General features: G+C 42.9%; 1 protein-coding gene across 1 annotated transcript; it reads left to right on the forward strand.

Annotated features, from left to right (window-relative positions):
• Positions 1-1,645: 1,645 nt before the first annotated feature.
• igfbp7 (insulin-like growth factor binding protein 7) lies at positions 1,646-9,725 on the forward strand. Its single transcript, XM_034543677.1, has 5 exons — positions 1,646-2,209; positions 3,694-3,803; positions 5,436-5,543; positions 7,444-7,567; positions 9,192-9,725. The coding sequence occupies exons 1-5, from the start codon at positions 1,780-1,782 to the stop codon at positions 9,212-9,214; spliced, it is 795 nt and encodes a 264-aa protein (XP_034399568.1). The 5' UTR covers positions 1,646-1,779; the 3' UTR covers positions 9,215-9,725.
• Positions 9,726-11,306: the final 1,581 nt, after the last annotated feature.

An 11,306-nucleotide genomic window follows, 5' to 3' on the forward strand; every position in this document is an offset into this window, starting at 1 on the left:
ACATAATTGACTTTCTTAACTACAGGCTTGGTCCAAATCAACAAAACCTGATATCAATCAAATCATTGAAGCCAGATGACGTAGAATATGTCAACCGTTTATTTTATATCTCATTGTGGTAAGGATCTGTGGCCCAATGAACATCTTAGGGGCGTGTCTTGTTTATCAATGCTCATAGCGTCAACACTATTGGGATTAATCACTTTGAAAAAAATTTCCGAAGTGCGCATGGCATGCCTTAACTTGCACAGGAAATAGTGTCTGATTTGAACACTAGGGGGCGCTACAATAATTCGCTGAAGTTTCCCGTTTTTAGCTAGTTTTTGGCACTTTTCGCCGTTATAAATTTACCGTTATCTCCCACAAAAATGATCCGATCGACTTCAATCTTCTTTCCAGGATGATCAGAAGGCCTTGAGCTTGATTATTCTTGAAAACGTCGCTTTCACCCACTCTTACTTGTCGTTAAAAAAATTCCAATAAAATCCCACTTTCTGTGTTTTGTTATGCTAGAGACTGTTGCTTTAACTGAACCGATCTTTCCAAAGATAATCATGATGCCACTCAAGGAACTTTTGAAAATGTCATTGGAACACCAACAAAAAAAATAAAATGACATGTTTTAGACCAGAATATATATATATAATATATATATATATACATATTTGTTTTAAATACAAACTATATATGTATAGACACAATATATAAATAATTATATCTGTATCTATATATTTATAGATGTAACAGATTTGTATTGGGCAGGGAAGAAGTTTACTCGGATGGTTTCTTTTTCAGCATTTATTTGCTCCTGCAGAAGACAATAAAACACACATATTGTCTCACAAAAGGTAAGAAAATAATAAAATGACAAGTTTTAGACACTAATATTTTCTAGCTATGCGAGTTCCGCTCAAATTCTTTCAGCAAACCGGTTGTGCACTGTGATAAAGACATGCCTTGAGCCTGACGTGGTCTAGACTTCACGTAGAGACACGTGATGCATGAATATGTTCACATTCTCAAAGCGCCCCCTAGTGGCTCAACTGGACTTTTGCTCTAATCTGCCCCAAACTCGTCGTGCTTGTTACAAATCGCCCTAAGATATCGACGAGTTTATTTTCACTCTCGGTCGACGCGCCACCTACTGGCGAAAAAATATCGGGTTTACGCGACAAACGGTAAAACTACGACCGGCGCGCGTGAGCGAGGACCCGTTCATCGCTGCATTTGTTATTGATATTTGTTATTGATATTTGTTATTGATATTTGTTATTGATATTTGTTGAGTTCTGTTTGATACATTTGATTAACTTTATTCCATGCGGCCATTTTTAGCCTTTGAAATACAAATATTCATTGACGTGTTTTATCGTTTAGTTGATTTTTCTAGTTACTACAGACTGAAATTAATTGCATTATTATCATTTCTCGGGTTAGTCAAACCTTTGAATGCAGTTGTCAAACTGAAGCTCGCTAACAGGAAACTGAGAGAAACTCAGAGCAGAAACATCAGAAAAAATATTTTTGAAAATCAATTTCCTTTTTTTTGTTTTGATTACAAACTTTTGATTATAACTATATTTGTACTCTTTATATTGTTCTCATTGCTACATGCATGTATTGCAGTGCGCCGCGCTGGTCTCTGCAAGAGGAGGTCTGGGATCAGGTCTTGTGTGAGGCGGAGTCAGCTCACAGTCTGGAGATCTGGTCTCAGTGCTTTTACCCAGAGGGACCCAGTTCAGACCAGCACCGTGTAGACCAGATCTCCGTCAGACCACCATGACGTCTTCCATCCTCTTTCTGACGATCCTTTTAGCGGTCCCGGTGCTCTCGGTCCGGGTCTCGGCAGGTCCAGGCTGCGGACCGTGTGACCCGACTCAGTGCGCGTCTCTCCCGGAGGAGGGCTGCCCCGCCGGCTCTCTGCTGGACTCCTGCGGCTGCTGCTCCGCGTGCGCCGCTCCGGAGGGGCAGATGTGCGGCGGCCGCCGCGCGGCAGCGCGCCGCTGCGGCCCCGGTCTGGAGTGCGTCAGGAGCGACGAGGACAAGAAGAACAAGATGGGGGTCTGCGTCTGTAAGAGCAACTACGAGGTCTGCGGCTCCGACGGGCTCACCTACAGGAGCGGCTGCGCGCTGAAGAGCGCCAGCCTGGCAGCCGAGAAGGAGGGCAAAGGAGCCCTCAGCGTGCAGAACAAGGGCCGCTGTGCCACAGGTGAGACACACAACAGGTGAGACACACGACACACACAACAGGTGAGACACACAACAGGTGAGACACACGACAGGTGAGACACACGACACACACAACAGGTGAGACACACAACAGGTGAGACACACAATAAATACAGGTGACACAGCTTTCTACCCCTTTTCTCCCCTTAAAGGGTTTTTGGGGGAGTTGTTCCTGTTCTGATGTGTGAGGGTCAAAGGTCAGAGGATGTCGTATGAGTACAGCTTGTAAGCCCTCTGACACACACACACACACACACACACACACACACACACAGTGACTGCATGTGTCTTAATGTCATCGAACCAGAAAACAAATCTATGGTTTCAAGGTGATTATTACTGCATACCCCCCCCCCTCCCCCCCCCCTCCCCCTCACCCCTCCCCCTCCCCAACAGGCCGTGATGATAATCCAGCTTCATCCCTCTGAAAACACTGAATTCCTTTCTACATGAAAACCCACATTGAGCTCGGAGCGAACTGAATTCCTCCGAGGTCAGAGGATTACCGTCGCCGATGGATTCCTGCAACCCGTTTCATCCTGTTTCATCCCGTTTCATCCTGTTTTATTATCCTTCCTACACAGTTCATCTCGTTGTAACCCACTTCATCCCCTTTCATACAGTTTCATCTAATTTCATCCGGTTTTATCCGGTTTCATCCGGTTTTATCCGGTTTCATCCGGTTTTATCTCATTTCATCCGGTTTCATCCGGTTTTATCTAATTTCATCCGGTTTTATCCTGTTTCATCTCATTTCATCCGGTTTCATCCGGTTTTATCTAATTTCATCCGGTTTTATCCTGTTTCATCTCATTTCATCCTGTTTCATCTCGTTTCATCCGGTTTTATCCTGTTTCATCCGGTTTCATCCTGTTTCATCTCGTTTCATCCGGTTTCATCTCGTTTCATCCTGTTTCATCTCGTTTCATCCTGTTTCATCTCATTTCATCCTGTTTCATCTCATTTCATCTTGTTTCATCTCGTTTCATCCGGTTTCATCCTGTTTCATCCGGTTTCATCCTGTTTCATCTCGTTTCATCCGGTTTCATCCTGTTTCATCTCGTTTCATCCGGTTTCATCCTGTTTCATCTCGTTTCATCCGGTTTCATCTCGTTTTAACCTGTTTTAACCGGTTCCATCCTGTTTTATCCTGTTTCATCTCATTTCATCCGGTTTCATCCTGTTTCATCCTGTTTCATCTCGTTTCATCCGGTTTCATCCGGTTTCATCTCGTTTTAACCTGTTTTAACCGGTTCCATCCTGTTTTATCCTGTTTCATCTCATTTCATCCGGTTTCATCCTGTTTCATCTCGTTTCATCCGGTTTCATCCGGTTTCATCTCGTTTTAACCTGTTTTAACCGGTTCCATCCTGTTTTATCCCACTTCATCCCGTTTCCCTGTCACCACACTTATTGTTGCTGGTCTCTAGCTTCGCTCACCGTCGCTCACCTGTCTGTCTGCAGCTCCGGTCATCGTCACTGCTCCAGGTGAGGTCTACAACGTGAGCGGCTCTCAGGTGTACCTGAGCTGTGAAGCGGTGGGGGTGCCAACACCTGTCCTCACCTGGAAGAAGGTGAGTTTTGTTATCACCGACACATGCTATCTGTTTGCCAGTTTCAGCTTAAATGTGATATATTTTGACCCGTTATCAATGGATGGCATGAGAACGTTGTCGAGGGGCATCAGAGGGTTAAAGAGTGAGCTCACCTGCAGCCTCAGGTGTTCGCGTGTTTCAGGTGTCAGCAGGTTTTCACTCTGCAGGTTCAGACTTTGTCCGCTGACGTCTTCACATCAGATTGAGTGAAGAACGAGCGGAACAAGCCGCGGCAAGTTCCTGAATCGAAGAAAATGTTCCTCATGAGTTTCTACATCGACTCGGACGCCACGAAACCGAATGTTTAATAAAAACAAACGTTTACTGACGTCTAAAACATGACAGATTCTACATGTAAACAGACTCTACGCGTAAACAGACTACGCGTAAACAGACTCTACATGTAAACAGACTCTACGCGTAAACAGACTCTACGTGTAAACAGACTCTACGCGTAAACAGACTCTACATGTAAACAGACTCTACGCGTAAACAGACTCTACATGTAAACAGACTCTACGCGTAAACAGACTCTACATGTAAACAGACTCTACGCGTAAACAGACTCTACGTGTAAACAGACTCTACATGTAAACAGACTCTACGCGTAAACAGACTCTACATGTAAACAGACTCTACGCGTAAACAGACTCTACGCGTAAACAGACTCTACGTGTAAACAGACTCTACGCGTAAACAGACTCTACATGTAAACAGACTCTACGCGTAAACAGACTCTACGTGTAAACAGACTCTACGCGTAAACAGACTCTACGCGTAAACACTCTACGTGTAAACAGACTCTACGCGTAAACAGACTCTACATGTAAACAGACTCTACGCGTAAACAGACTCTACGCGTAAACAGACTCTACATGTAAACAGACTCTACGCGTAAACAGACTCTACGTGTAAACAGACTCTACGCGTAAACAGACTCTACGCGTAAACACTCTACGTGTAAACAGACTCTACGCGTAAACAGACTCTACATGTAAACAGACTCTACGCGTAAACAGACTCTACATGTAAACAGACTCTACATGTAAACAGACTCTACGCGTAAACAGACTCTACGCGTAAACAGACTCTACGCGTAAACAGACTCTACATGTAAACAGACTCTACATGTAAACAGACTCTACATGTAAACAGACTCTACGCGTAAACAGACTCTACATGTAAACAGACTCTACATGTAAACAGACTCTACGCGTAAACAGACTCTACGTGTAAACAGACTCTACGCGTAAACAGACTCTACGCGTAAACACTCTACGTGTAAACAGACTCTACATGTAAACAGACTCTACATGTAAACAGACTCTACGTGTAAACAGACTCTACGCGTAAACAGACTCTACATGTAAACAGACTCTACGCGTAAACAGACTCTACATGTAAACAGACTCTACATGTAAACAGACTCTACGCGTAAACAAACTGTGTAAATGGACTGTAAACTTAAATTAAATTGTATATATTGTTTTGTTGCATTTAAGGTGATGATGATGTTGTTGTTGTTGTTGTTGGTGAAGATGATGATGATGATGATGATGTTGTTGTTGTTGGTGAAGATGATGATGACCATGTTGAGCTGTCTTCTTCCAGGTTCTCAGTGGGAAGAAGAGGATGGAGCTTCTTCCTGGAGACAGAGACAACCTGGCGATTCAAACCAGAGGAGGACCAGAGAAACATGAAGTGACCGGCTGGGTGCTGGTTAGTCTCTCTCACACACACACACACACACACACACTATACACAGTACCATACTGAATATACACAACATACTGTATCCTCATTATATAGACGGCACCATGCATACACTGTACATATGGCGTATACACGGTACCATGCGGCATATATACTGTACCATGCGGCATATACACTGTACATATGGCGTATACACGATACCATGCGGCATATACACTGTACATATGGCGTATACACGGTACCATGCGGCATATACACGGTACCATGCGGCATATACACTGTACCATGCGGCATATACACTGTACATATGGCATATACACGATACCATGCGGCATATATACTGTACATATGGCGTATACACGGTACCATGCGGCATATACACTGTACCATGCGGCATATACACTGTACATATGGCGTATACACGGTACCATGCGGCATATACACGGTACCATGCGGCATATACACTGTACCATGCGGCATATATACTGTACATATGGCGTATACACGGTACCATGCGGCATATACACTGTACATATGGCGTATACACGATACCATGCGGCATATACACTGTACATATGGCGTGTACACGGTACCATGCGGCATATACACGGTACCATGCGGCATATACACTGTACCATGCGGCATATATACTGTACATATGGCGTATACACGGTACCATGCGGCATATACACTGTACATATGGTGTATACACGATACCATGCGGCATATATACTGTACATATGGTGTATACACGGTACCATGCGGCATATATACTGTACATATGGCGTATACACGGTACCATGCGGCATATATACTGTACATATGGCGTATACACGATACCATGCGGCATATATACTGTACATATGGCGTATACACGGTACCATGCGGCATATATACTGTACATATGGCGTATACACGATACCATGCGGCATATATACTGTACATATGGTGTATACACGATACCATGCGGCATATACACTGTACATATGGCGTATACACGATACCATGCGGCATATATACTGTACATATGGCGTATACACGATACCATGCGGCATATATACTGTACATATGGCGTATACACGGTACCATGCGGCATATATACTGTACATATGGCGTATACACGATACCATGCGGCATATATACTGTACATATGGTGTATACACGATACCATGCGGCATATATACTGTACATATGGCGTATACACGGTACCATGCGGCATATATACTGTACATATGGCGTATACACTGTACCATCCGGCATATATACTGTACATATGGCGTATACACGGTACCATGCGGCATATACACTGTACATATGGTGTATACACGGTACCATGCGGCATATACACTGTACATATGGCGTATACACGGTACCATGCGGCATATACACTGTACCATGCGGCATATACACTGTACCATGCGGCATATATACTGTACATATGGCTTATACACGATACCATGCGGCATATATACTGTACATATGGTGTATACACGGTACCATGCGGCATATACACTGTACCATGCGGCACATACACTGTACCATGCGGCATATATACTGTACCATGCGACATATACACTGTACATATGGCGTATACACGGTACCATGCGGCACATACACTGTACCATGCGGCACATGCACTGTACCATGCGGCATATGCACTGTACCATGCGGCACATACACTGTACCATGCGGCATATATACTCTACCATGCGACACATACACTGTTTCATGCGGCATATACACTGTACTGCACCATGCGGCATCTACATGGTATAGGTCCAGTGAGCAGGATATGTTGGCATCTAAACGTGAAGGTGCAGATCATAATCAACTCTCTCTGTATGTGTACCCTATGTGCTGTATGTTGGACCATCAAACATCACTGATGATGTTTTTATTCGTACAGATCTCTCCTCTGACCAAAGAAGAAGAAGGATCATACGAGTGTCACGCCACCAACTCTAAAGGAGAAGCCTCAGCTGTCGGAGCCATTTACCTGGTTGAGTCCAGCGATGACATCGTCAAGAAAGGCAATGACAACAACACAAACAAACAAATCATTGAGAAAGCTTGGAACAATAATAAACACAGATTGAATTAAGTAGTTTAATGACAAAAGACTATAAATAACTAGAAAATGCATTGGGATGCTGAAAGCTAAAATATGAAGTCAGGACCAGCATCAGACACCTCCAGGTTCAATGGACCCTATGAGACGTGAAGTCACAAAGACTCCGGGGAGGAAGCAGAGTTAATAAGGTGCAATGGAGAGATGTAAATTCATCCATAAGGAGAGAGAGAAGAGGAGATAGGTGCTCAGTGTATCCTAAAACATCCCCCAGCAGCCTATAAGCCTATAGCAGCATATCAAGGGGCTGGACCAGGACAAACCTGATTCAGCCCTAACTATAAGGACTATTAAAGAGGAAAGTCTTAAGTCTGTTCTTGAATGAGGTGACTGTGTCTGCCTCCCGGACTGAAAGTGGAAGCTGGTTCCATAAAAGAGGAGCTTGATAACTGAAGGCTCTTGCTCCCATCCTACTTTTTAGGACTCTAGGAACCACAAGTAGCCCCGCATTTAGTGAGCACAGCTCTCTAGTGGGGCAATATGGTACTACAAGCTCCTTAAGATATGATGGTGCATCACCAATCAAGGCTTTGTAGGTGAGGAGAAGAATTCTAAATGTGATTCTTGATTTTACAGGGAGCCAGTGCAGAGCAGCTAATACAGGAGTCATGTGATCTCTTTTCTTAGTTTGTGTGAGTACACGAGCTGCAGCATTCTGGATCAACTGGAGGGACTTAAGAGACTTATTAGAGCAGCCTGATAATAAGGAGTTGCAGTAATCTAGTCTGGAAGTAACAAACGCGTGAACCAGCTTTTCTGCATCTTTTTGAAACAAGATGTGCCTGATTTTTGAAATGTTACGTAGATGAAAAAATGCAATCCTTGAGATTTGCTTAACGTGGAGTTAAAGGACAAGTCCCGGTCAAAGATAACTAGAGATTCTTTACAGTGGTGTTGGATGCCAGGGCAATGCCATCTACAGAAACCACATCACCAGATAATTGATCTCTGAGGTGTTCAGGGCCAGTAAAATAACTTCAGTTTTGTCTGAGTTTAACATCAGGAAGTTGCAGATCATCCATGTTTTTATGTCTTTAAGACATTCTTGAATTTTAGCGAGCTGGTTGGTCTCCTCTGGTTTGATCCATAGATATAATTGAGTATCGTCTGCATAACAATGAAAGTTTATGCAGTGTTTCCTGATAATATTGCCCAAAGGAAGCATATATAAGGTAAATAAAATTGGTCCAAGCACAGAACCTTGTGGAACTCCGTGATTAACGTTGGTGGTCATTGAGGCTTCATCGTTTACAAATACAAATTGAGATCGATCTGATAAATATGATTTAAACCAGATCTAATCTCTCTAATAGATGTCACGGTCAATGGTGTCGAACGCAGCACTAAGGTCTCTTTTCAACGCCGTGGCGTTTGAAACCAGCTGATTACGAGTTACAAAACTGAACTCCAAACAGCTGAAATGTTTCCACATTAATTAAAAGAAACCTTCATTTCTGTGTTTAAAATAAAACACTGATACAATGATAGTATTTATTTATCTGACTGATGATGTCATTTCCTTACAGTGACGAAGGAAGATGAGCTGTGATCAGCTGATCACGGATCAGTGAAGATGATTTCCACAGGAAACTGTTTTTATAAAGTTCCAGTGAAATTATAAGATTCTTGCTCTTCATGTATTTTTAAATAAGAAAACAGCTTTAATTCTAATTGTAAGTGTACATGTAGCTTAGTTTTGCTCAGTTTGATGCTTTAGTTTCAGTCACCAAAGTGATACACAAGAGACGTAACAATCTTTTCTTTCTACATTCATAGTTTTAGTTTAACTCTTTTGTATTTTAGCATTTATTTTCTTTTTCTAATCAATCAGTTTTTTTATTATGACGTTAATCTGATCACAGATATTAACTGTAGGAGACAAGAGAACATTACTGATGTATTACTAGTGCAAATAAAATCTGTTGCATGCAGATGGTCATCTGTAGAGATGTTCTCAGATCAGTTCATAAAAAAGTAGAAATGATTTCTTCAGTTTGTTGATGGAAACTGAAATTATGTTTTAGTATTTCTCTGTATAAAATAAAACGTCTTTAACTCTATTGCCATTTTGAGTTATTATTTCTTGTGTGAAAAGGATCAATAATCAATATTTCTGCTGTTTCACTATTGAATAGACCACTTCAAAGTTTGCACTGAATTTTTAACAATTAACTGAAAAGTTGCAATTTGTATTAAACATTGAAAACAAAAAAACAAAAATAATTTATTAATGGAATCATCCATTCCATTAATTGGACATGAGTTGGCCATCATACATGTTGACTTCACATTTCATTTAAGATAACCTGCTGTGGAAGTTAAAGTTTCTACTTAACCTGTAATTATAAAACCATCCGTCCATCTCAGTGGCAACAGGTTGACCAGCTTATTCTGGGGGAACCCGAAGCGTTTCAAGGTCCCTCCTGATGTCCGAGCTCCTTACCCTCTCTCTAAGGCTGAGCCCTAAGGAGGAACCTCATCTCCTTACCCTATCTCTAAGGCTGAGTCCTACAGAGGAAACTCATCTCCTTACCCTATCTCTAAGGCTGAGCCCTAAGGAGGAACCTCATCTCCTTACCCTATCTCTAAGGCTGAGTCCTACAGAGGAAACTCATCTCCTTACTCTATCTCTAAGACTGAGTCCTACAGAGGAAACTCATCTCCTTACCCTATCTCTAAGGCTGAGTCCTACAGAGGAACCTCATCTCCTTACCCTATCTCTAAGACTGAGCCCTAAGGAGGAACCTCATCTCCTTACCCTATCTCTAAGACTGAGTCCTACAGAGGAAACTCATCTCCTTACCCTATCTCTAAGGCTGAGTCCTACAGAGGAACCTCATCTCCTTACCCTATCTCTAAGACTGAGCCCTAAGGAGGAACCTCATCTCCTTACCCTATCTCTAAGGCTGAGTCCTAAGGAGGAAACTCATCTCCTTACCCTATCTCTAAGGCTGAGTCCTACAGAGGAAACTCATCTCCTTACCCTATCTCTAAGGCTGAGCCCTACAGAGGAACCTCATCTCCTTACCCTATCTCTAAGACTGAGCCCTAAGGAGGAACCTCATCTCCTTACCCTATCTCTAAGACTGAGCCCTAAGGAGGAACCTCATCTCCTTACCCTATCTCTAAGGCTGAGTCCTAAGGAGGAAACTCATCTCCTTACCCTATCTCTAAGACTGAGTCCTACAGAGGAAACTCATCTCCTTACCCTATCTCTAAGACTGAGTCCTACAGAGGAACCTCATCTCCTTACCCTATCTCTAAGGCTGAGTCCTAAGGAGGAAACTCATCTCCTTACCCTATCTCTAAGACTGAGCCCTAAGGAGGAACCTCATCTCCTTACCCTATCTCTAAGGCTGAGCCCTAAGGAGGATACTCATCTCCTTACCCTATCTCTAAGACTGAGTCCTACAGAGGAAACTCATCTCCTTACCCTATCTCTAAGGCTGAGTCCTACAGAGGAACCTCATCTCCTTACCCTATCTCTAAGACTGAGTCCTAAGGAGGAACCTCATCTCCTTACCCTATCTCTAAGACTGAGTCCTACAGAGGAACCTCATCTCCTTACCCTATCTCTAAGACTGAGTCCTAAGGAGGAACCTCATCTCCTTACCCTATCTCTAAGACTGAGTCCTACAGAG

The sequence above is a fragment of the Cyclopterus lumpus genome, chromosome 10 (assembly GCF_009769545.1).
Source record: "Cyclopterus lumpus isolate fCycLum1 chromosome 10, fCycLum1.pri, whole genome shotgun sequence".
NCBI classification, from domain to species: Eukaryota; Metazoa; Chordata; class Actinopteri; order Perciformes; family Cyclopteridae; genus Cyclopterus; species Cyclopterus lumpus.